Source organism: Xenopus laevis, chromosome 1L, assembly GCF_017654675.1.
Source record: "Xenopus laevis strain J_2021 chromosome 1L, Xenopus_laevis_v10.1, whole genome shotgun sequence".
NCBI lineage: Eukaryota > Metazoa > Chordata > Amphibia > Anura > Pipidae > Xenopus > Xenopus laevis.
In genome coordinates, this window is record NC_054371.1 from 223,511,537 (window position 1) to 223,537,201 (window position 25,665).

The 25,665-nt window shown below is 40.1% G+C and overlaps 1 protein-coding gene across 2 annotated transcripts in view; it reads right to left on the reverse strand.

The window, feature by feature from the left end:
* dym.L (dymeclin L homeolog) overlaps window positions 1-25,665 on the reverse strand; it is a 256,941-nt gene that overhangs the window by 100,300 nt on the left and 130,976 nt on the right. For both annotated transcript variants that reach the window (XM_041581086.1, NM_001093588.1), the window contains 1 exon segment: window positions 21,223-21,317. In XM_041581086.1, coding sequence (XP_041437020.1) covers window positions 21,223-21,317 — 95 coding nt within the window.

The window sequence follows — 25,665 nt, forward strand, 5'->3', positions numbered from 1 at the left end:
GGCCTTCAATTTTTCTTTTTTATAGTTTTTGAATTGTGTGCCCTTTTCTTCTGACTCTTTCCATCTTTCAAATAGGGGTCACTGACCCATCCAAAGGACAAATGGTCTTATTTATTCTTTATTCTTATTGCTACTTTTTATAATTCATCTTTCTATTCAGGCCTCTCCTATTCATATCCCAGTCTCTTATTGGAATCAGTGCATGGTTGCTAGGGGAATTTGGACCCTAGCAACCAGATGGCTGAAATTGCAAACCGGAGAGCTGCTGAATAAAAAGCTAAATAACCCAAAAACTACAAATAATAAAAAATGAAAACCAATTGCAAATTGTCTCAGAATATCACTCTCTTTAACCCCTTTAAGGTCTCGCCTACATGTGCATAGTCCTTCGCTGTCTCGCTACATCGGGAACATAATGACTAGAAATGACAGATCAAAGGGCAAGTAAGACTGTACAGTAGAATGTGAGATAATAAAACAGAAAGGGAAGCAAATGACTAGGGCTAGAGATGAAAAAAAGAAAGCAGACAAAGAGCCCGCAGACAGCATGTGACTCCACTGGGAAATGTCTCACAAATGTGTCTCACCACTGAGTAACCTCGTATTATAGATGTGCAGACAAGTGGGCACAATGGCTGTGCCTGTACACTCACCACTCATTCCATTTCATCAGCGCATGGGTCCCAGCAGCCTCACTTAACCAGCACACAGCCGGAGGGAATGGAAGCTCTCTGGTAAACTGCAACTCTCAACATCCCCCCAACAGCTGAAAGAGTTCTGCTTCAACCTGGGCCATTGGTCAGAACTCATTTTATTGTCACCAAAGTCAGACCTGGTTGGACCCACCAATGTGGAATTTCGGTCTCCTCAGAGACCTTTGTCAAAGTTCAACCTCAGAGGGGGGGTGAATGTTAGTTCACAAATAAATGGTTCACAAATATATGGTTCACAATGTGAGTGTAGCTAAGCTTCCCAACAGCAGCCCAGGGCACACTGAGCATGTGCAGTGCCACTGACACTCAAAGCTCCTCCATGACCTAACAAGATCCAAGATGGGGGACCTCCAGCAGATTTGAATCCCCAGTAGCATCAGCTTTTACGACAGACAAATCTCATTTTTCCTTATGATTTCCAACAACTCCAAAGCTGCCCAGAGCCCACTGAGCATGTGAGTGTCACAGACACTTTCCAAGATGGTGACCCCCTGTGACAAGTTTGAAGTCCTGGATCATTGCTGCTATTGACAAGCTCAAACTTTAGCCTCGTGCAATAAGTTCACTATATAAAATATGCCATTTTTTGCCACATTCATTCTTAGGGTTTAGTTCTCCTTTAAGATGTGCTTGTATGATGACATGGATGAAATTCCTGCACAATAAAGACGTGTCCTACCCCCAAGAGGATTCAATAAATATCGCAGTGTATGAGGCTACGTACATTAGCAACTCACGAGCTCTGACATTGGCTCATTAAACAGTATGACAGTTTTTGCCACCAGTATAAGTGATTTGGTGCCTTTATTTCCATTTGTGCATCAGCCATTCCTTATGAACGTAACAACAAATGATTCACTTGACTAAACCTTCACAACTGTGACTGACACCAGACAGTCTGGACCCACAGCCAGTCACAAGGTCCATGTTACAAATAGGGATTATTATTAAGCCTTGACTGACGCCACACATATAAACATCATTACACTGAATACAATCTACTTGGCAATCTGGCAATACGTTTATTTACGAAAGACTGAGGGATTCTTTCTCAACTTTAATCTGCTCGTGACCAATACATGACTCCCTTCCATTTTAGAGACAGGACCTTCAGCCCAGTCAACCGATATGGCAGCACCGCAGGCCTCACTCACACAGTAAACTACTTGGAGTAGTTCTGCACAAGTAATCTTCCATGTAGTAACACATTAAAGAGGTGGTTGACATTTAGGTTAACTTTATAGAATGGCTAAGCAACTTTTTAAATGGCCTTCATTATTATTATTTTTTTTATAGTTTTTGAATTATTTGCCTTCTAACTCTTTCCAGTTTTTAAATGGGGGTCACTGACCCCAGCTAAAAAAAACCAAATGGTCTGTAGGGCTACAAATGTATTGTTACTTTTTATTAATCATCTTTCTATTTCAGGCCTCTCCTATTCATATTCCAGTCTCTTATTCAAATCAATGCATGGTTGCTATGGTAATCCAGACCCTAGCAACCAAATGGCTGAAATTGCAAACTGGAGAGCTGCTGAATAAAAGATACTCAAAAACTACAAATAATAATAAATTACATCATACTAAAAGTTAATTTAAAGATGAAAAACCCCCATAATGTGATCACACTGCACAAAATACTATATTTAAAAGAATTGTTCAGTATAAAAATAAAAACTGGGTAAATAAATAGGCTGTGCAAAATAAAACATGTTTCTAATATAGTTAGTTAGCCAAAAATGTAATGTATAAAGGCTGGAGTGACTGGATGTGTAACATAATAGCCAGAACACTACTTCCTGCTTTTCAGCTCTCTTGCTTTCCACTGATTGGTTACCAGGCAGTAATCAGAGACTTGAAAGGGGGCCGAATGGGTCATATCTGTTGCTTTTGAATCTGAGCTGAATGCTGAGGATCAATTGCAAACTCACTGAACAGAAATGTACCATGTGGCCCCCCTTATAGTCACTGACTAACTCAGAGTTAGAGAGCTGAAAAGCAGGAAGTAGTGTTCTGGCTATTATGTTACACATCCAGTCACTCCAGCCTTTATATATTACATTTTTGCCTAACTAACTATATTAGATACATTTTTTATTTTGCACAGCCTATCTATTTACCCAGTTTTTATTTTTACACTGAACTGTTCATTTAACATAATGAAAGTGCAGATTTTCATACCTCCCAAATGTCCCGTTTCTCGCGGGACAGTCCCGATTTTGAAAGCTCAACCCACAGTGCTGGGTTTGTTTCTAAAATGTCTTGACTTTCTCTTTGATGTAGACAAATACAAGAGTCCTCTGCACTCAACCCAATATCAATATATTTAAGACATTGAGACATTTTGTGCCTTAAGCTACTAAAATGCCTTACCCTTTAAACAAAACAGGGATTGTTTGTCCATATATTGCAATAAATTTAAGCTGGTCCCATATTTAAACTTAGTCCCTTTGTAAAATGTATAATGAAGCAATAGAATTCTTAATGAATCAGATGAAAATTGAGCGTAGGACTGGCCAGATATGGGATGACTGTGACGTAGTTGACCATCTTAAATATATTGCAATATATGGACAAACAATCCCTGTTTTGTTTAAAGGGTAAGACATTTTTTAGTAGCAGTAGCACAAAATGTCTCTGTCTTAAATATATTGATAATGGGTTGAGTGCAGAGGACTCTTGTATTTGTCTATATGTATTTTGTGGTCACAGTCTCATTGCACAACTTTCCCTTGTTTCTCTTTGATTTCCTGCACTGAACAGCCAAAAAAAGATACAAAGTTTCTAAAACTTAATTGGCTTTTTGGCAGAGAGCCCAAAATATGTGGCAGGTGCATTTAGATACTTTTGTAACAATTTAAAATAAGCAAAGAAACAATTAATTATTTAAGATAAGCAGGTCTCTTGGGGAAACAGTTTAAAGGGCAATTCACATTCATTAGCAAAACTGTAATAACACATAAAAAACACAAAATGTGGCCACAAAATGGTCAAACATCGTTTTGTCCCTCTTTCTATTTCCAAAATGTTAGGAGGTATGGATTTCCGTATGAGAGCTGTAAAGAAGCGTTTGTATATTTGGATAAAAGGGGTAATTTACAGGTGAAAGAGAATACAGAGGGAAAATAAGTGTAACTGCAGTAGACAGGTGATGTGAGTGTGCAGCAAAGAGGTGGTTGTGCTGGATCATCAGTCCCTGGCACAGTGACAGTCGGGCAGCAGACAGTGACAGCTTACAGGAGAGAGCGCGGATGAGATTATAAGATTTCACAGAGAATAACTGGGTCACCAGGCACCGGCGCTTGCTCTAATGCTGCCAACAGACGTCTGTCTCTGGGAAAACATCATGGGATCTGTTTAAAGGAGAACTAAAGCTTAAGTAGGTAGAAATGTTGTACGTTATGTTTTGGCTTCTGTACCAGCCCAAGGCAACCACAGCCCTTTAGTAGTAAAGATCTATATCTCCAAAGATGCCCCAGTAGCTCCCCATCTTCTTTTCTGCTGATTCACTGCACATGCTCTGTGCTGCTGTCACTTACTGAGCTTAGGGACCCACTCACAATATACAGTACACATAGAATAGAAATGTCACAATATAAGGCTGATAAGTCATTAATACAGATAATTACTACATGACTATTCTGAGACAATTTGCTATCGGTTTTCACTTTTTATTATTTGTGGTTGTTGAGTTATTTCACTTTTTATTCAGCGGCTCTTCAGTTTGCAATGTCAGCAATCTGGTTGTTAGGATCCACCCTAGCAACCATACTCTTATTTGAATAAGAGACTGGGATGTGAATAGGAGAGGCCTGAATAGAAAGATGAGTAATAAAAAGAACCAATAACAATACATTTGTAGCCTTAAGGTGGCCATAGACACAAAGATCCGCTCGTTTGGTGACATCGCCAAACGAGCGGATCTTTCCCCGATATGCCTTTAACGAGCATGGCTATATCGGGGGTAATCTGATTGTTCAGCCGTATGGCACGATGTGCAATGGGCTCCGGCGGGACCGGTCGGGTCCAATCAACCAAACGACGATCTCCTCTGGACAAAAGATATCGGCACACGCCACACACGATTACGAAAATCGTACGAATCCTCGATTCGTACGAAAGGATCTGTGTGTCTATGGCCACCATTAAAGAGTATTTGTTTATTAGATGGGGTCAGTGACCCCCATTTGAAAGCTGGAAAGAGTCAGAAGAAGAAGGGAAATAATTCAAAAACTATAAAACAGAAAAAATGAAGACCAACTGAAAAGTTGTTTAGAATTGGCCATTCTATAACATACTAAAAGTTAAATTAAAGGTGAACCAGACGGGCTACACATACACATGAAGCATAAACAAACTGCATGATCCCGATGGAGACCAAAGGCACGATGCTGAAGAGGATTAATATAAATCCAATATTCTGGCTAATAAATACAAGTGTAGGTATGGGATGTGTTATCCGGAAACCTTTTATCCTGAAAGCTCCAAATTACAGAAAGGCCTCCCATACACTCCATTTTATCCAAATAATCCACATTTTTAGAAATGATTTCCTTTTTTTCTGTAATAATAAAACAGTATCTTATACTTGATCCCAACTAAGATATAATTAATCCTTATTGGAAGCAAAACCAGTCTATTGGGTTTATTTAATGTTTAATCTTTAAATCTGTATCCGGAAAGCTCAGAATTACGTGAAGCCCATCTCCCATAGATTCCATTTTGATCAAATAATTCAAAATTTTAAACATTATTTCCTTTTTCTTTGTAATAATAAAACAGTAGCTTGTATTTAATCCCAACTAATACTAATTCATCTTTTTAGAAGGCAAAACAATCCTATTTGGTTGAAATGTTTTTTTTGTTTTTTTTAGTAGACGAGGTATGGAGATCCAATTTACAGAAAGCTCCGTTATCCAGAAAACTCCAGGTCCTGAGCATTCTGGATAACAGGTCCCTTACTTGTTATTACCCATAGTCATATGTTCTAACTACGCCATGTTGAGTCACATGATGTGAACACCAGCCCATGTTATATGGAGGCAGAAAGCTATAGCTGCTCCTCAGGTGTTCTGCTCCAGGAGAAGGCTATACCAACATGCAAGGATGTGTCTGTGATCCATAGTATAAGCAGCCAATCAGATGTTAGCTCTCATTCTTCCATCTCTATTAGATTAGTAGAAGCTGACTACTGACTGGTTACTGGGGTTCCCAAACCAAGACACTTCTCTGTTGGGTTATAGGATCAGGAACATATTTGCCCCAAAATGTATTTATTTTTGTATTCTCTAGGAGAAGTTCAGCAACGTTGAAAGGTTAACTATCCCTTCCCTGATAATAACATCCAATATACCCAATACCCCACACAGTACAGACAAATGGGAGAGGCTGCTATTCTAAACTCTCCATATGAGAGAACAATTTATTTCAAATAAAGACGCCCCGTTGAATTACACTAAGCCATCAATATAATGATATACTGGTAGGGGACCTGTTATTCAGAATGCTTGGGACCTGGGGTTTTCTGGATAATGGATCTTTCCATAATTTGGATCTTCATACCTTAAGGGGCAGATTTATCAAGGGTCGAATTTTGAAGTGAAAAAACTTCGAAATTCAACCATTGAATAGGTGCAGTACGATAGTCAAAGTCTAAGGTTTTTTCCGCTAAATTAAAATTGTTAGATTGCGCGATGAAATCCTTCGCTTCGTTCTATTCCTACGATAGTACGATTTTACAAAAAAACCTTCGACTTCTCAAAACTTAGCCAACGGCTCATATGGGTTGTAGGAGGTTCCACCATAGGCTAAACAGCAATTTGGCAGGTTTAAGGTGGCGAAGTGTCAACGTTTTTTAAAGAGACAATGCTTCGATTTTTGAACGGTAGAATTTGTGAAGTATTTTCAATTTGATTTCGATTTTTGGCCTATTCGATGGTCGAAGTACCCAAAAATTACTTCGAAATACGACCCTTAGTAAATGGGCCCCTAAGTCTACTAGAAAATCATGTAAACATTAAATAAACCCAATAGGCTGGTTTCGCTTCCAATAAGGATTAATTATATCTTAGTTGGGATCAAGTACAAGTTACTGTTTTATTATTACACAGAAAAAGGGAATCATTTTTACAAATTTAAATTATTTGGCTAAAATGGAGTCTATGGGAGACAAACTTTATGTGATTCGGAGCTTTCTGGATAATGGGTTTCCGGATAACAGATCCCATACCTGTACTGAGAAGGGATATCCTGGGAATGCAGTAGTAGTAATGGATACCCTCACATTGTACTGTACTAATGCAAACATGGTATAATGGCAAAGCCCATAGAATAATGTCATTCTAGGAAGAGGCCAATATACAGGCTCAGGGCTGGGAGGAGCATATAGTCACAAGCCATTTCCCATGGGGCTTTTTCTCTTTAATAAAACAAACTCTTATCTGGTCGCCATTATCTGCATTTCCTAGAAAACATGTCTAGTATGCAGACAGGCCACATCCACAGATAACACGCAGTTTGGCTTCATTCATTAGCCAGTCAGACACTTGTCTCATGGGAAATGATCTGCTGAGAGTCAGCTCAGGCATCACAACCTTAACCCATAACACTCCTTTTATTGGCACATAACTGCTATACACATGGCAGTTCAAGTTCAGATCTTTTCAGCATACCTCCCAACATTTTGGAAGTAAAAGCACGTAGCGCAGCAATTTTTTGACCACACCCCTTTCTGTGGCCACACCCCCTAATTACCATGTTTGTTTTACAAAATTTGGCAGGTTATGAAAGTTTGAAAATATTTCTCCTTATCTAAACTGTGTTTTTGTGTCTCAAAATTGTTACAAAGTATCTTATTTGCTCCTGTTAGCTGTTCTGGGCTCTCTGCTAAAAGCCAATTAAGTGAGAAACTTGTTTCTTTTTCTGGCTGTTCAGTGCAGAGAAAAGAGGGACTTTCCAGTACAAATGAGGGACTGCGGGTTGAGCTGTCAAAAGAGCGACTGTCCCTCCGAAAAAGGGACAGTTGGGAGGTATGTTTTCAGATGTGGGTTAACAGTAGTTTCTATGCAGGAGACTGGGCTATTGCAGCAGGTGACCAGAGGCCAAAATGAGGTGGCTCTGTAAGGGGCTCTACTGTAGTTTATATAGTGAATAAAGTACCCCCTCTTGTAAAATATAAGGATATTATAAGTTACCAAGGAGTTTCATGACCATATATACAGGTAATGGAACTCCGAGGTAACTTCTAATATCCTCATATTTTGCATCTGGGGTACTTTATTATAATACACAAATTTTAGTGAGTCATATGACAGAAATGACATCAGAACTCACCGTTTATAACAGATGACATCAGAACTCCCCATTTATAAGGATATAATTTACAAGATATTCATGGCTTTTGTGTATTATATAGTGAATAAAGTACCCCCTCTTATAAAATATAAGGATATTATAAGTTACCGAGGAGTTTCGTGACCATATAAAAGCACGAGGCCGAAGGACGAGTGTTTTTATACAGGTCATGCAACTCCGAGGTAACTTCTAATATCCTCATATTTTACAACTGGGGGTACTTTATTTATTATAATACACAAATTTCAGTGAGTCATGTGACAGAAATGACATCAGAACTCACCGTTTATAACTGATGACATCAGAACTCCTTGTTTATAAGGAAATCATTTACAAGATATTCATAGCTTTTGTGTGTTATAAGTATATACTTATTATCCAGTATGGCGGCAGAGTGGTTAGCAGTGCTGGTTTGGTAACCCTAAAGCAATAGTGCTAAACACAGCTCTGCATTAGTTACCGAAGCAGTTTATTGCCAGCAGGTTAGCCACAATAGTGCAAGATATAACACTATATTTATTCTGCAGAATGCTTTACCAAACCTGAGTAAACTGCTCTAGAAGCTCTCTCTGTTTGTTTAGGATAGCAGCTGCCATATTAGCTTGGTGTGACATCACTTCTGGCCTGAGCCTCTCCCTGCTCACTTACAGCTCTGAGCTCAGATTACAGCAGGGATGAGAGGAGGGAGAGAGCAGCAAACTGAGCATGCTCAAGCCCTAGCCCTGGAGGTTTAAGCTGAAAACAGGAAGTCTGATACAGAAGCCCATGAGTACACAATAGAAGGAAAGAAATGTGATGTTTTGACAGAGGACTCAGAGCAGCATTACTTTGAGGGATTACTGGTATATTTATATAGATCTTTCTGATAAAGCTGTCATCTCCCATGGGATGATAAGAAACAAGCTGTGCAGACAATGCAGCAGGCACAGTCATGGCTAATTGAAACCAGGTTACATAAATATATTTCTCATTTACCAGATCCCACTCATGGACACTCCCTAGTGCTGTATGGAAAATATACGGCATCACACTGTTACACAAGGGAGAGGATGTGGCTTCTGCCTTCTTATCACAATGAGAAAATAATAATTAAGCCACAGTGGGACGTATGATTAACCAAATGGAAATCTCACATCCCCTCACTATTTTATCCACTCTAAGGGCAAGTCCACACTGGGTGATTTGGGGAGATTTGAAATGAAGGTGACTGAAGTTGCCTCACGAGGAAACTTCGGGCGTCTTCGGAAAAGGAATAGCCTTGTGTAATTAGCGCCGGCGTTTTTTCATTTTAAGCCGGTGCAGAGTCAGGGAACGTGTTTGGGGAGATTGGTCGCCCGCAAAAACGAGGCGATTAGTCGCAAGGCGACCAAATCTCCCCAAAACGCCCAGTGTGGCCTGACCCTAAATTCGTTTGCTCAGGTATTCTCTTGTGATTTCCAGTTGCCATACAATTGTAAAACGGTCATGGTTTGGTTTTCTTTTCATTTGCTTACTTTTCTTATGTTAAAGGGGGTGCTCACCATTTGCAAAATCCTACCACAGTGCTAGGACTTTGCAAAAGAAGAATGTTCTGTTACACAGATAGCTAGAATCTCAGCCGCCATAAAGCAGGACAGGACTGCTGCTTACAATGGGGATCAGATAGGATCTGTGCAGCCACTGGGACAGAATGCTCTGTTATACAGATAGCTAGAATCTCAGCTGCCATAAAGCAGGACAGGTCTGCTGCTTACAATGGGGATCAGATAGGATCTGTGCAGCCACTGGGACAGAATGTTCTGTTATACAGATAGCTAGAATCTCAGCTGCCATAAAGCAGGACAGGACTGCTGCTTACAATGGGGATCAGATAGGATCTGTGCAGCCACTGGGACAGAATGCTCTGTTATACAGATAGCTAGAATCTCAGCTGCCATAAAGCAGGACAGGTCTGCTGCTTACAATGGGGATCAGATAGGATCTGTGCAGCCACTGGGACAGAATGTTCTGTTATACAGATAGCTAGAATCTCAGCTGCCATAAAGCAGGACAGGTCTGCTGCTTACAATGGGGATCAGATAGGATCTGTGCAGCCACTGGGACAGAATGTTCTGTTATACAGATAGCTAGAATCTCAGCTGCCATAAAGCAGGACAGGTCTGCTGCTTACAATGGGGATCAGATAGGATCTGTGCAGCCACTGGGACAGAATGTTCTGTTATACAGATAGCTAGAATCTCAGCTGCCATAAAGCAGGACAGGACTGCTGCTTACAATGGGATCAGATAGGATCTGTGCAGCCACTGGGATAGAATTAATGAAAGATAAGTGGTCTCAGCAGGCAGACACAAAAGGACAAGTACTTTCATCATCACGGCTGGATGTTTAAATAAGTATCTGAACTAACCCCGGCTCATTCTGATTGCACAATTCCCCGGTACTGAACATTTCAAGAACAGAGTCAACATTAATAGTTTGTAGACATAACAAAAACACGGCCGACTCTCTCTCAGTACCAGTCGACTGCATCAACTTGTTATTCAATTAACTCATTTGCATCTGAAATTCCCTGGGGCGCAGAGTGAGGAGAGCACTCAGCTCACAATCCAATATACAGTTCTCACCCTGCTTGAGATTTGCTTCGGTACAATCAGGTTAGTATATTAGCAGGAGACAGCCAGAGACATCAGCTTACTATATTAGCAGGAGACAGCCAGAGACATCAGCTTACTATATTAGCAGGAGACAGCCAGAGACATCAGCTTACTATATTAGCAGGAGACAGCCAGAGACATCAGCTTACTATATTAGCAGGAGACAGCCAGAGACATCAGCTTACTATATTAGCAGGAGACAGCCAGAGACATCAGCTTACTATATTAGCAGGAGACAGCCAGAGACATCAGCTTACTATATTAGCAGGAGACAGCTGGAAATGCAAAGCCACAGACCTAACTATTCCATTATATCTGGGCCATGACATTTCTGCTCTTGGATAATAAAAGAGAATATTGCAGCTGAAATGTGCAAGTACAACAGAATAGGCTGCTGTATAAAACCATATAATACACAAAAGTAATGAATATCTTGTAAAGTAAATCCTTATAAACGGTGAGTTCTGATGTCATCAGTTATAAACGGTGAGTTCTGATGTCATTTCTGTCACATGACTCATTGAAACTTGTGTATTATAATAAATAAAGTACCCCCAGTTGCAAAATATGAGGATATTAGAAGTTACCTCGGAGTTCCATGACCTGTATAAAAGCACTCGACCTTCAGCCTCGTGTTTTTATATGGTCATGAAACTCCTCGGTAACTTATAATATCCTTATATTATACAAGAGGGGGTACTTTATTCACTATATATACCTCAGCCCTGTGCTAAGAATGTCCTGCATTCACTGCTTACATTTCCCAGTTGCTTGACTGGATAGTATAGTTCCAATACACGGAGCAATAATAGAACACTGGTAACTATGTATTTAGGAAGCCAGGAGGGATAGCATTGATAACTATGTATCAAGCAAGTTAGATAGAATATCATTGGAAGCTATGGCTGCTGTGTTCATGTTCAGCAAGTTATGCAGAATAGCCAAGGCAAATATATATTCGGAAAGCTTGGATTGGTAGAATTGGCAACTATGGATTCAGTGAGCTAGGCTGAATTGCATGTCATGGCTAGCGTACACTTAAAGGAATTGTTCAGTGTAAAAATAAAAACTGGGTAAATAAATAGTCTGTGCAATATAAAAAATGTTTCTAATATAGTTAGCCAAAAATGTAATGTATAAAGGCTGGAGTGATTTGATGTATAACATGTCAGTCAGAACCCAACTTCCTCTTGGTTTACACAGACTGGTTACCCTGGTTACCAGGCAGTAACCAATCAGAGACTTGAGGGGGGCCACATGGGTCATTTCTGTTGCTTTTGAATCTGAGCTGAATGCTGAGGATCAATTATAAACTCACTGAACAGAAATGTACCATGTGGCCCCCCTTATAGTCACTGACTAACTCAGAGTTAGAGAGCTGAAAAGCAGGAAGTAGTGTTCTGGCTATTATGTTAGACATCCAGTCACTCCAGCCTTTATACATTACATTTTTGCCTAACTAACTATATTAGAAACATTTTTTATTTTGCACAGCCTATTTATTTACCCAGTTTTTATTTTCACACTGAACTATTCCTTTAAAGGGGTTGTTTACCTTTAAATAAACTGTTAGTATGATGTAGAGAGGGATATTCAGAGACAATTTGCATTTGGTTTTCATTTTTTTATTATTTGTGGTTTATGATTTATTTAGCTTTTTATTCAGCAGCTCTCCGGATTGCAATGTCAGACATCTGGTTGCTAGGATCCAAATTACCCTAGTAACCATGCACTTATTTGAAAAGTAGACTGAGATAGGAATATGAGAGGCCTGAAAAGGAAGACGAGTAAGAAAAAGTAGCAATAAATTTGTAGCCTTAGAGAGAATTTGTTTTTTTAAGATGGGGTCAGTGGTCCCATCTTGGAAGCTGGAAAGTGTCAGAAGAAGAAGGGAAGTAATTAAAAAAACGATAAAAGATAAATAACAAAGACCAACTGAAAAGTTGCTTAGAATTTGCTATTCTATAACATAGTAAAGGTTAACCTAAAGGAGACCTATTATGTAAAAAACCAAGAATGTGCCAGTACAGGAAACTCTTTAGATATAGAAGAAATGCACTTTAAAAAGTTGTATTTCTGGTTACTTTATTGTAAAATCCCGAAAAACCCTACTAGTCCCGCCCATCTGATCCACTTCCTGCTGCCTCCTTTCCCAGGCTGTACAGGGGAGCCTCACTCAGCTCACTGCACTGCAGGACAGGAACCAATCAGTAGCTAGGCTGACCTGATAGGGGACTGAAACCTGTCTTTGCTTGTGTGACTGCAGGGCTGTGATTGGCTGTCCCCCTCCTACTGTGCTTCTGGCAGGGACCGTTAGGACACGTCCACCCTTCATTTGAAACAGGGACAGGGGCCAGAGAACATCTATGGGAAGCTCAAATAGAGGGGGCATTTTTGAAAACATTAATTTACACCCAAAAGTAAAACTGGCAAGATATACAGTAGTATACATAATTGCCTACAAAAATCAGGGGTTTCCATTTATCCTATATGTCTCCTTTAAGGGTGAACCATCCCTTTAAGTTGCATACAGAACAAAGCATTTTCCTCTATTTTCTATATTTGCAGTAAGTTTTGTATAAACAGAAGCATGTCTCATAGGCCTGGGGCTTGATAAGGTATGGTCCCATGATGCCTCAGCAAAAACCAAGTACATGTATGGGATCCGTCATCAGGAAACCCATTATCCAGAAAGCTCCAAATTATGGAAAGGCCATCTCTCATAGTCATTATAATCAATTAGTTAATTTTTTAGAAAATGATTTCCTTTTTCTCTGTAATAATAAAACAGTAGCTTGTACTTGATCCCAACTAAGATATAATTAATCCTTATTGGAAGCAAAACCAGTCTATTGGGTTTATTTAATGTTTATATGATTTTCTAGTAGACTTGAGGTATGAAGATTCTGGAAAACCCAGGTCCCGAGCATTCTGGATAACAGGTCCCATAGCTGTATTTGTACAGGTATAGGATTCGTTATACAGAAACCCGTTATCCATAAAGCTATAGTAGTACTGATCTGTTATCTACTGTGTATCCTGTGCTTGAATGGCTGCCCCCATGGCTACATAGCAGCTTATTTATATAAACTATAGTAGTACTTATCTGTTATCTACTGTGTATCCTGTGCTTGAATGGCTGCCCCCATGGCTACATAGCAGCTTATTTATATAAACTATAGTAGTACTTATCTGTTATCTACTGTGTATCCTGTGCTTGAATGGCTGCCCCCATGGCTACACAGCAGCTTATTTATATAAACTATAGTAGTACTTATCTGTTATCTACTGTGTATCCTGTGCTTGAATGGCTGCCCCCATGGCTACACAGCAGCTTATTTATATAAACTATAGTAGTACTTATCTGTTATCTACTGTGTATCCTGTGCTTGAATGGCTGCCCCCATGGCTACACAGCAGCTTGTTTATATAAACTATAGTAGTACTTATCTGTTATCTACTGTGTATCCTGTGCTTGAATGGCTGCCCCCATGGCTACACAGCAGCTGGTTTATATAAACTATAGTAGTACTTATCTGTTATCTACTGTGTATCCTGTGCTTGAATGGCTGCCCCCATGGCTACACAGCAGCTTGTTTATATAAACTACAGTAGTACTTATCTGTTATCTACTGTGTATCCTGTGCTTGAATGGCTGCCCCCATGGCTACACAGCAGCTTGTTTATATAAACTATAGTAGTACTTATCTGTTATCTACTGTGTATCCTGTGCTTGAATGGCTGCCCCCATGGCTACACAGCAGCTTGTTTATATAAACTATAGTTGTATTTATCTGTTATCTACTGTGTATCCTGTGCTTGAATGGCTGCCCCCATGGCTACACAGCAGCTTGTTTATATAAACTATAGTAGTACTTATCTGTTATCTACTGTGTATCCTGTGCTTGAATGGCTGCCCCCATGGCTACAGTTTATATAAACTATAAAGATGTTTCTGAAGCAAACACACTAGTTTTACCAGCGCAGGACAACAGTATATTATATTTCTATTACTTTAAGACACTTTGATTTTTTGGTGTTACTGTTCCATTAAAAAGCAAACACCCTTTAATCCCATAACAGCCAACACAGTAGAGGGAAAAGTCTAGCAATGAAGGGGTGAAAAAAAAAGTACTTGGAAAGGAAAGTCTAAGACCCCCCAAACATATTTCTTTTTGCCGTGGAAAAAGTAATCCTGAAATGTTACCTGCGAGCAAAGACATAAACACTCACTTTGCTGTGAGCTAAATGGCATCATAAATTATTCCACGAAAACTCTCCTGTACCATCTAAGGGATAAACATGAGCGCTACCGAAATTTCCAAGACGCAGGGGAGTGAAAACTTGGAGAGAAAATAAAGGGAAAGTGTTGCTGTAGGGCAGCCAGAGGATTCACTCCTTCATTCCATCATTCCTCTCTAGCTGGTCAACCTCTGGAGATGATGCCAGGGGCACGATTAAAGGTACAGTACATACGGCAGCAATTTCATACACATCCGCTATACCTGCAAACTCTTAGGCCAGGTTGTAGGTTATTGGGGGGGGGGAGGGGTGAACACTTCTTTGCTTTGTTAAAGTACAAGGAAAGCTAAATTCACTGGGGGTGCCAATCATTTTTTTCCCCCAACAGGGGGAAAAATGAGTGCAGAGCCCACCACCAACTTATTAAAGGAATACTATACCCCAGAATGAACACTTGAGCATTAAGTGGCATATTAAAAATCTTGTCATACATCGGGTATGACAAGATTTTTAATATGCCACTTAATGTGATATAAACTATCTGTTGCTCAATTTAATTTAATATTGACCTTTTACATCTCTTGCCTTGAACCACCATTTCGTGATGGTCTGTGTGTTGCCTCAGAGATCACCTGACCAGAAATACTTCAACTTTAACTGTAACAGGAAGAGATCACCTGACCAGAAATACTGCAGCTCTAACTGTAACAGGAAGAGATCACCTGACCAGAAATACTGCAGCTCTAACTGTAACAGGAAGAGATCACCTGACCAGAAATACTGCAACTCTAACTGTAACAGGAAGAGATCACCTGACCCGAAATACTGCAGCTCTAACTGTAACAGGAAAAGATCACCTGACCAGAAATACTGCAGCTCTAACTGTAACAGGAAGAGATCACCTGACCAGGAATACTGCAACTCTAACTGTAACAGGAAGAGATCAGCTGACCAGAAATACTGCAGCTCTAACTGTAACAGGAAGAGATCAGCTGACCAGAAATACTGCAGCTCTAACTGTAACAGGAAGAAGTGTGGAAGCAAAAGACACAACTCTGTCTGTTAATTGCCTCATGATGTGACCTAACATGTATGGATTGTTTGTGTGCACCGTGAATCATACGGTTCCAGGGGGCGGCCCCTTATTTTTTAAAATGGCAATTTTCTATTTATGATTACCCAATGGCACATACTACTAAAAAGTGTATTATTATGAAAATGGTTTATTTACATGAAGCAGGGTTTTACATATGAGCTGTTTTATGCAATATCTTTTTATAGAGACCTACATTGTTTGGGGGGTATAGTTTTCCTTTAACCTTTCGTAACTTTCACTAGCTTTGACTTAAAGGGGTGGTTCACCTTTATGTTAACTTTTACTATATCATAGAACGTCCAATTGTAATCAACGTTTCAATTTGTCTTCATTATTGTTTTTTTTGCTGTTGAATTATTTTCCTTCTCCTTCTCTCTGTTTCCTGCTTTCAAAAAAACATCTAAAAAACAAATGCTTTGTAAGGCTACAAATGTATTGTTACTGCTACTTTTTATTACTCCTCTTTCTATTCAGGCCTCTCCTATTCATAGTCCAGTCTCTTATTCAAATCAATGCATGGTTGCTAGGGTAATTTGGACTCTAGCAACCAGAAAAGAAAAATGAAAACCAATTGCAAATTGTCTCAGAATATCACTCTCTACATCATACTAACAGTTAATTTAAAGGTGAACAATTTAAATTAATGCGGTAGCATTTGTTTCCTATAAGGACAAAATATAGCAATTAAATTTAAAGTTAACATATCGGCACCAACGTGAATTTGGCTTTCCTTGTCCTTTAAATATTAGGATGCCTAAGGGGAAGCCCGGCAAAATGCTGGGCCAATATGGAGTCCTGGACCAAAATAGTTGTAGTTGTAAGGGCAGGGATCTGCCTCTGTTTAGTGCCTGTACCCTTATTTCTGATTTTATATAAGGATTATCTGAGAAGGCCATAAAGCTGTTGGCTTAAATAGAGGACTGTAGGCTCCAATAAGAAAGCAGAAACACTAACTGATCATTTGCCACTCTGGGTTTGCCTTTTGGCCAATCAAGTGGCTTTCCTGGGAGGTCTACACTCTAACGAGCACAACGTCTGGTCAGAAATTGATGAAATGAGGATACAAAGCAACAATGAAATGAACAAGAAGCAGGTGTGACTGGCTGTTAAATGACATTACAAAGTGAATGCGGTCGTTCAGAAGAGAACAAATAAAGACCAGTGTCTCCTGGAGTTCCCCTTTAAATGCTGAGCTTGAGAGAAGCTCATTACCCCCTGACTGTGACTGGTGAAGCCAAAGCATTTCATGCTGATAAAAATAGATCTATATATCTTTTTTAAAGTGTTTTTAGAGCAGCATACCAGGACAGTGAAAGCTAAATGATACTTATATTATCATAAATTACGCAGCACAGGGCTGGAGCTTTGCTGGAAAGAATCTCGAAGATTTATAGTGTGTTTGTTACATCTCCGCCTGCCCATGACTCTTACATACACTTTTATTTTTCCGTTGTGCGAACGTGGTGCGGCTCAACTTCATTTCTACTCTACAGACATAAATAAAGGGCCTATTTCCAACGCTTGATAAAATAACCCTGTTTGATGTTCTAAACCGCGGGCACATGACCTTATACAGAGGCAGCAAAACTTGCCTTCCCCGTGACAGTGGGCGTCCAGCTCCCGAGAATGGAAAACTTCAGCTCAGTTTGTGCACTGATTATTCACCGAAAAATCTTTTCCAGATTGTTGTCAGTAAACTTTGTGGAATTACCTGGGGCATTAGTTGTGCATTTACCTGGGTTGAGAATAATAATTAAAATTGCAGTAGATATTCTAAGATATTGTAGAAACTGACCAAAAACAAATTCCATTTAATGCATTAAAAGTGAATTTAAAGGCCCGCTATCTGTTTTGTGGGAATAAAAGCAATCCCTTCTTGAATTTGGGAGGCAAACAAAACAGAAGCAACTTAGAAAAGGGGTTCTGAAGTTTCTTCTGTCTCTTGGCTGGCTGTGTGTGTATATATATATATATATATATATATATATATATATATATATATATATATATATATATATATATATGGCAAAAAAGGTATTCCCCTGTACTAAGCACAATTCAGCAGGAACAGCCCCCTAAGTTTGCTCATAGTCTGTACAGAGAGATCCGATAAAACTATGGCAGCATAGGTATTCCCTGTACTAAGCACAATTCAGCAGGAACAGTCCCTAAGTTTGCTCATAGTCTGTACAGAGAGATCCCATAAAACTATAGCAGTATAGGTATTCCCCTGTACTACGCACAATTCAGCAGGAACAGCCCCTAAGTTTGTTTATAGTCTGTACAGAGAGATCCCATAAAACTATGGCAGCATAGGTATTCCCTGTACTAAGCACAATTCAGCAGGAACAGCCCCCTAAGTTTGCTCATAGTCTGTACAGAGAGATCCCATAAAACTATGGCAGCATAGGTATTCCCTGTACTAAGCACAATTCAGCAGGAACAGTCCCTAAGTTTGCTCATAGTCTGTACAGAGAGATCCCATAAAACTATGGCAGCATAGGTATTCCCTGTACTAAGCACAATTTAGTCCAAGTCCGCAGCTTTTATTGGTCTTTGCATGGCCACATAAGAGATCTTTTTGAAACACTTGTTAAACATGGATAATATATATTACCCTACTGTATTTGGGTGGAAACTGTTCTGTGTGCGTTAGAGGAATTTCACAACATCAGCTTGTAAAATGCACAATTGAGGACAGATCGATAAAGGTAATTCAGCTGAACACAAGCCAGGAGCAAGAAATAATAATGTAAATGAAAAGGATACAAAGTACCTACACCAGATTTGATGAACTATAACAATAAACATCAAACAACTACAGCTTGAAGACGGCACATTAGACATTCCTTGCTGAACAGGTTACAGAATGGAACATTATTCCAGAAGCCCCTAAAAGCTGTAGCCAGTTCATTCCTGTCTATGGATTTATAGCAGCATCTTTAATGGCTCCGAAACACAGCAATCTTCCCACAGTCCCGCACTTCTGCATCACGTACTCGCCGTCTCCCGTTTTATTATGCGCTCCACAAATCTCTTATTTTATTGCACCAAGAAAAAACACATCCTGTTTTATCTAAACACAATAAATCCCTTTTATGCCCACTTTCCTACAGGGGCTTTTAGGTTCTATTGAGTGAGAGGCTGTATAAACACTGTGAAAGTGGAACTGGAGGAACTAAAAGGACATATAGCTGCACTGCTCAATATGGGGTACACATATTGGGGTACACATGTAGTCCGACCCAATGCACAGCAATAACATACTCCTTTCTGATTAAAGGATAACTAAAGCCTAACTAAAGAGGTAGCTTGAAATGTTGTACATGATGTTTTGTGCTTCTGTACCAGCCCAAGGCAACCACAGCCCTTTAGCAGTAAAGATCTGTGTCTCCAAAGATGCCCCAGTAGCTCCCCATCTTCTTTTCTGCTGATTCACTGCACATGCTCTGTGCTGCTGTCACTTACTGAGCTTAGGGACCCACTCACAATATACAGTACACATAGAATAGAAATGTCACAATATAAGGCTGATTAGTAATTAATACACATAATTACTACATGGCAGCACAGAAACCAGTGCAATTAGCATCAGAATTTAATAATCAGCAAACCTGTAGCATCAGCTTATATTACAGCCAGGGAAGCTCATTTTCTGCTGGATAATTAGTGACGAGCCCTAAGCTTAGCTTCTCAACAGCCAATCAGAGCCCACTGAGCATGTGAGTGTCACAGACACTTTCCAAGATGGTGACCCCCTGTGACAAGTTTGAAGTCCTGGATCATTGCTGCTATTGACAAGCTGAAACTTTAGCCTCGTGCAATAAGTTCACTATATAAAATATGCCATTTTAGCCACATTCATATTAAGGGTTTAGTTCTCCTTTAATCTGCCATCATTTAAAGGCCAGCAACAAGCTAGTGAAGACTGAAGAGTGTAGTACAATGTCATTTATGGCTCATAATTCATGTATTTTTAGCAGGGTCAGAAGGCAAAAACCTGGTGGGCCCCACTGACTCAATCCCAATTGCTGCCACAACTACAGCACAGGTATGTGTGGAGGTCTGGAGAGGGGTTGTGGCTGAGGGCCTCTAGGGTGGTGGTCACAGAGATGGGGGGCAGGGGCTTAACTACCGATGGCACCTGAGCCTGCACCCCCTCGGGGCCCACTGGATGCTCATGCAGATGTAAAAGGGGGTGGGGGGCCCGTCTGCACAGCCTGCACAGCCCAGGCCCGACCCTCATTAGTTATGTTACTGGTGGGGGGAGCCTCTAGGGTGGTGGTCACAAAGGTGGGGTAGCCCAAAAGGGGGAGGTGCAACACCCTATTGGGCATGTAGATCATGTAGACCAGTGATCCCCAACCAGTAGCTCGTGAGCAACATGTTGCTCTCCAACCCCTTGGATGTTGCTCTCAGTGGCCTCAAAGCAGGTGCTTGTTTTTAAATTCCTGGCTTGGAGGCAAGTTTTGGTTGTATAAAAACCAGATGTACTGCCAAACAGACCCTCCTGTAGGCTGTCAGTCTACATAGGGGCTACCAATAGCCAATCACAGCCCTTATTTGGCACCACCCAGGAACATTTTTGTGCTTGTGTTGCTCCCCAACTCTTTTTAAATCTGAATGTTGCTCACGGGTGAAAAAGGTTGGGGACTCCTGATGTAGACAGAAAGCTACTGCCTTCTACTGCAATAAAACTGCTCAAATTATTAAGAGTGAGGATTTCAGCTCTTACAATTACCTGTAAATTGCTTTTACAACACTCCCCAAAAAACTGAGCCTGTTGGTTCCCGCCTCGGCTTGGTTGTTGCCCCATGTTTAATGTGCAGCATTACACCCATAGAACCCCCAAAACTACTCCCCACTACCACCTGCTGCCTTAGTCTACACCCCATTCATTTCAGTTACATGCAATCTCTTCTATAGCCTGTAATTTGGGGCTGTGCTGCAAAAATAACAGTTTCTGGATATTTACTTCTCCTTTGACTTTATGGTGCCTTCATAAATACCAGTGCAAGAAGAAAAAAAAGCATATACAGGAACAAATACAAATGCAGAGGGCATGCTGGGAAATAGTATGTGCCAGGCCACTCTCAGGAATAAAATCTAAAATTAAAAAAAAAAATATTCGCAATCTTTCATTTCACATAGATACAATTCATGTTTCTGGTGCATTGTACAATTACCTGATTATCCGTTGGGCCGCGTACTGATGAAGTGAGCGAAACTGAGCCGACATGTTGGCCAGGGCTGCCAAGCAATTAGTATGGAGGTATTTGTCCTGCAAAAATGGGTAGAAAGGGCATTTAGGTTTTTTTAGGAGTTAAAGCTTGGTGCATACATTATCACCGATTTTTTTCCTGTGACTCAGTAAAATACGATGGTCTAAGACAGGGATCCCCAACCTTTTGAACCCGTGAGCAACTTTCAGAAATAAAAGGAGTTGGGGAGCAACACAAGCATGAAAAATGTTCCTGGGGTGCCAAATATATATATACTGTATATATATATATTCCAGTATTTTAGGATTCACTGAATCCCTAATTCTTTGTGAAATATTTCCACCTTTAAAACTGGAATGATGTTGAGTAAAAAGCTTTTTAGCCTTATTTTGGAACAACAAGACGCTACATAAGAATGTTATAAGAGGAGGGGTGAGTCTGAGTGATGTCGTTTTTATTCATGCACAGCTATGTTGCTATGTGACAGCCGAATAGCGGCCAAGTAATGTGTTCTAATGTGCAGTATAGCCATCCAAAACACATACACGAGTTTAGCCAAGAGGAAACCTTTTTTATTCCAGAAAATGTGTAGAGAAAGAGGGAATGTCTATAGAAAAAGAGAATGTGTAGAGAAAGAGGGAATGTCTATAGAAAAAGAGAATGTGTAGAGAAAGAGGGAATGTCTATAGAAAGAGAAAATATTGTTAGAAAAAGGGAATGTCTAGAGAAAGAGAGACTGTCTAGAGAAAGTGTTAATGTCTAGAGAAAAGGAGAATGTCTATAGAAAGAGAGACTGTCTAGAGAAAGAGAGACTGTCTAGAGAAAGAGAGAATGTCTAGAGAAAGAGAGACTGTCTAGAGGAAGCGAAAATATCTAGAGAAAGAGAATGTCTAAAGGAAGAGAGAGTGTAGAGAAAGAGAGAATGTCTAGAGAAAAAGAGAATGTCTATAGAACGGGAGAATGTCTAGAGAAAAAGAGAATGTCTATAGAAAGGGAGAATGTCTGTAGAAAGAGAGTATGTCTAGAGAAAAATAGACTGTCTAGAGAAAAAGAGAATGTCTATAGAAAGAGAGAATGTCTAGAGAAAAAGAGAATGTCTATAAAAATGGGAGAATGTCTTTAGAAAGAGAGAATGTCTACAGAAAAAGACTGTCAAGAGAAAAAAAGAATATCTAGAGAAAGAGAGAATGTCTAGAGAAAGAGAGAATGTCTAGAGAATGAGAATGTCTAGAGGAAGAGAGAATATCTAGAGAAAGAAAATGTCTATAGGAAGAGAGTATGTCTAGAGAAAAAGAGACTGTCTAGAGAAAAAGAGAATGTTTAGAGAAAAAGAGAATGTCTAGAGAAATAGAGAATGTTTAGAGAAAAAGAGAATTTCTATAGAAAGAGAGAATATCTAGAGAAAGAGAGAATGTCTAGAGAAAGAGAGAATATCTAGAGAAAGAGAGAATTTCTAGAGAAAGATAGAATATCTAGATAAATAGAGAATGTCTAGAGACAGAGAGAATGTCTATAGAAAAATAAATTTTCTAGAGAAAGAGAGAATGTCTAGAGAAAGAGAGAATGTCTAGAGAAAGAGAGAATATATAGAGAAAGAGAGAATGTCTGTAGAAAGAGAGAATGTCTGTAGAAAGAGAGAATGTCTAGAGAAAGAGAGAATATATAGAGAAAGAGAGAATGTCTGTAGAAAGAGAGAATGTCTAGAGAAAGAGAATATATAGAGAAAGAGAGAATGTCTGTAGAAAAAGAGAATATATAGAGAAAGAGAGAATGTCTGTACAAAGAGAGAATGTCTGTAGAAAGAGAGAATGTCTGTACAAAGAGAGAATGTCTGTAGAAAGAGAGAATGTCTGTAGAAAGAGAGAATGTCTAGAGAAAGAGAGAATGTCTAGAGAAAGAGAGATAATAATGTAGGTTTGAGTTTAGTGGTCAGGAGCCCCTCTGCATCAGTGTCGGTGATCTTGAATGGCTCAGAGGATTCGGGAATGGGTTCATCTTGTAACAAGACTACAATTAATGACTTTTTATTATTTTCCATATTCAGTCTCCAGTTTTAAACGAGCAAAAAGGATTTTTATTGTAATTAAATACACAAAGAAGTCTGATGTCACTATGGCTGCAAATTCCAGCAATTCACTGGCCATTGTCTCTGGCATCAAGTTGATCTGAGAGTCAGAGCTCGTGACCAACAGTAGCCACTGTGGAAGAATCAGTAGAATAAGAACGTGTGTGTTTGTCAGTGACATAGATACAGAGTGCTGCATGACATGGTGCTATAGTCAGTGCACTTTATATTACAGTGGGTCTAATACTGTGAGGAGAAAAGGTTACAGAAATGAGTGTGTCACATCAGGGAACAATGCAGATAACAAATCAATGACATGCAATTATTGGCTCTAAAAGTCAGTGCCCCACCCTAGAACAGTGAGAGCTAATAGCAAGAATACAATGGGATTTAGATATACGGACTGGAACACAACCCTCACCCATGAGTTTGCCTAAGGACATAGGTGTGTATTGTCTCCCTTACATATAAGCCCTTCCCATTGGGCTCCTAAGGGACATGGGTGTGTACTGCCCCCTTACCTATAAGCCCTTCCAATTGGGTTTCTTGTCAGGGCCCGAAGGCTCTGTTGGAGTTTTACGGACCAAGGAGGAAGCTTAGAGTTCAATAGAGTTTGTGGTATCAGAAGGATTAGGCAAAAGAGTAAACAAAGTCCAGGCAAGGGGTCAATGCAGGCAGAGTAAGGTTTGTAATCTGATTAACAGTCTGAGGTCAATAACAAGAATCAAAGTATTAAGCAAAGATCACACCCAGGAACCTATATTTGGGCAAGGTCTGAAATGTTCTGGCGCCTTAAATAGGCCAGTTTTCACACCAAACGGATGCCGCCACGAGGGAAACTTTGGAGGCCGCCATCTTGTCAAAGGGAACCGGAACCACCATCTTGCTGAAGAGGACCAGAGAGGTGACTATTCCTTACAGTGACTAAGGGACATGGGTGTGTAATGGCCTCCTAAGCTATAAACCCTTCCCATTGGGCTCCTAAGGAACAGAGGTGTGTCTTGCCCCCATTAACTAAAAGACCTCCCCATTGGGCTCCTAAGGAACGTGGGTGTGTATTGCCCCCCTTACCAATAAGCTGTTCCGATTGGGCTGCTATAGCACGTGGGTGAGTATTGACCGGAGCTGTGGAGTCAGAAGCAATTTTGGGTACCTGGAGTCGGAGCCTGCAGAAATGTACGAACTCCTACTCCTAATACTTTTAAATTGTAATGGGAAACAAATGCTATAGGTTTCCATGTCCTATTTCACAGGTAATAACCATAGTAAAGTACTTCTCTGCTGTAAGAATAAAGCCCAGTGTGTGGCTGTAGCTGTTTCCCGCTGAGCTATTTTACCCTTGTCTTTTGTTTAAACTTTAGGTTTAATCAATGTTTTGTAGTTTCTTTAATAAATAACATAAAAAAGCCACAATGACATAAGCTTAGTTAAACATTTAGACCCAGACTTGAATAGTATCCTCAATCATTTTGCAAATTACTTGGACAGCCAATAGGGTAGTGAGTCAGCTTCCTAGCCAGGAGTTCTTTGGTTTGTTCCCAGGGCCGGCAACAGGGGGGCACAGGGGTTACTATTGTACCGGGGGGGGGGTGCCTGAGCCTCTGAAGTCCCAAACTGCCAAAGTCCCGAAGCCAGGAAAGGAGCCGAAGTCCTGAAGCCGCGAGTTCAGTTCTACTGAACACCAATAAGTTTTTTTAAAAAAATTTTTTAAACCCCTGGTCACCAGTGTATAATTTTAATACTCTATAGGCCCCTACCACCAATGTTTTTTTAAAAAATATTCTCTGGGCCCCAATGTTTCTTTTTAACTTGTAAGGAGGGGGCCCTGGCGCCAATGTTTTTTTTAAAAATCTTTTATGGGAGGCCTTGGCACCAATGTTTTTTTTTTTTACTTATTGGGGGACCCTAGTCTCCAATTATTTTTTTTTTAACTTGTGGAGTCCCTGACCACCATTTTTTCCCCCCGACTTTTATGAGGGGCACATGACGCCACAATTTTTTTTAACTTATAAGGGGGCCCAGACCATCAGTGGCATTTTATAACTTGTGTGTGGAGGGGTGTTACCGTTTTTAGTGCTGCTGTCTATGTGGTCTTTTAATTGTGGTGTGGGTGGGATCTGGGGTGGGCGGGGCCCAGGGGGAGCCCAGGGGGACCAGAAAATGTTGCTGTACGGGGCCCCATGATTTCTAATGGCGCCCCTGTTTGTTCCCAAAAGCAGACACCATCTTCATATAGCTTTGGAGCTTTGGCAGTGATTAAATGCCTTGTTTATTGTGTTCTTTCAATCAACAGTCAAAGTCAGAGGTACCATAAACTGAACATTTGGAGTTGAAGGATTTAT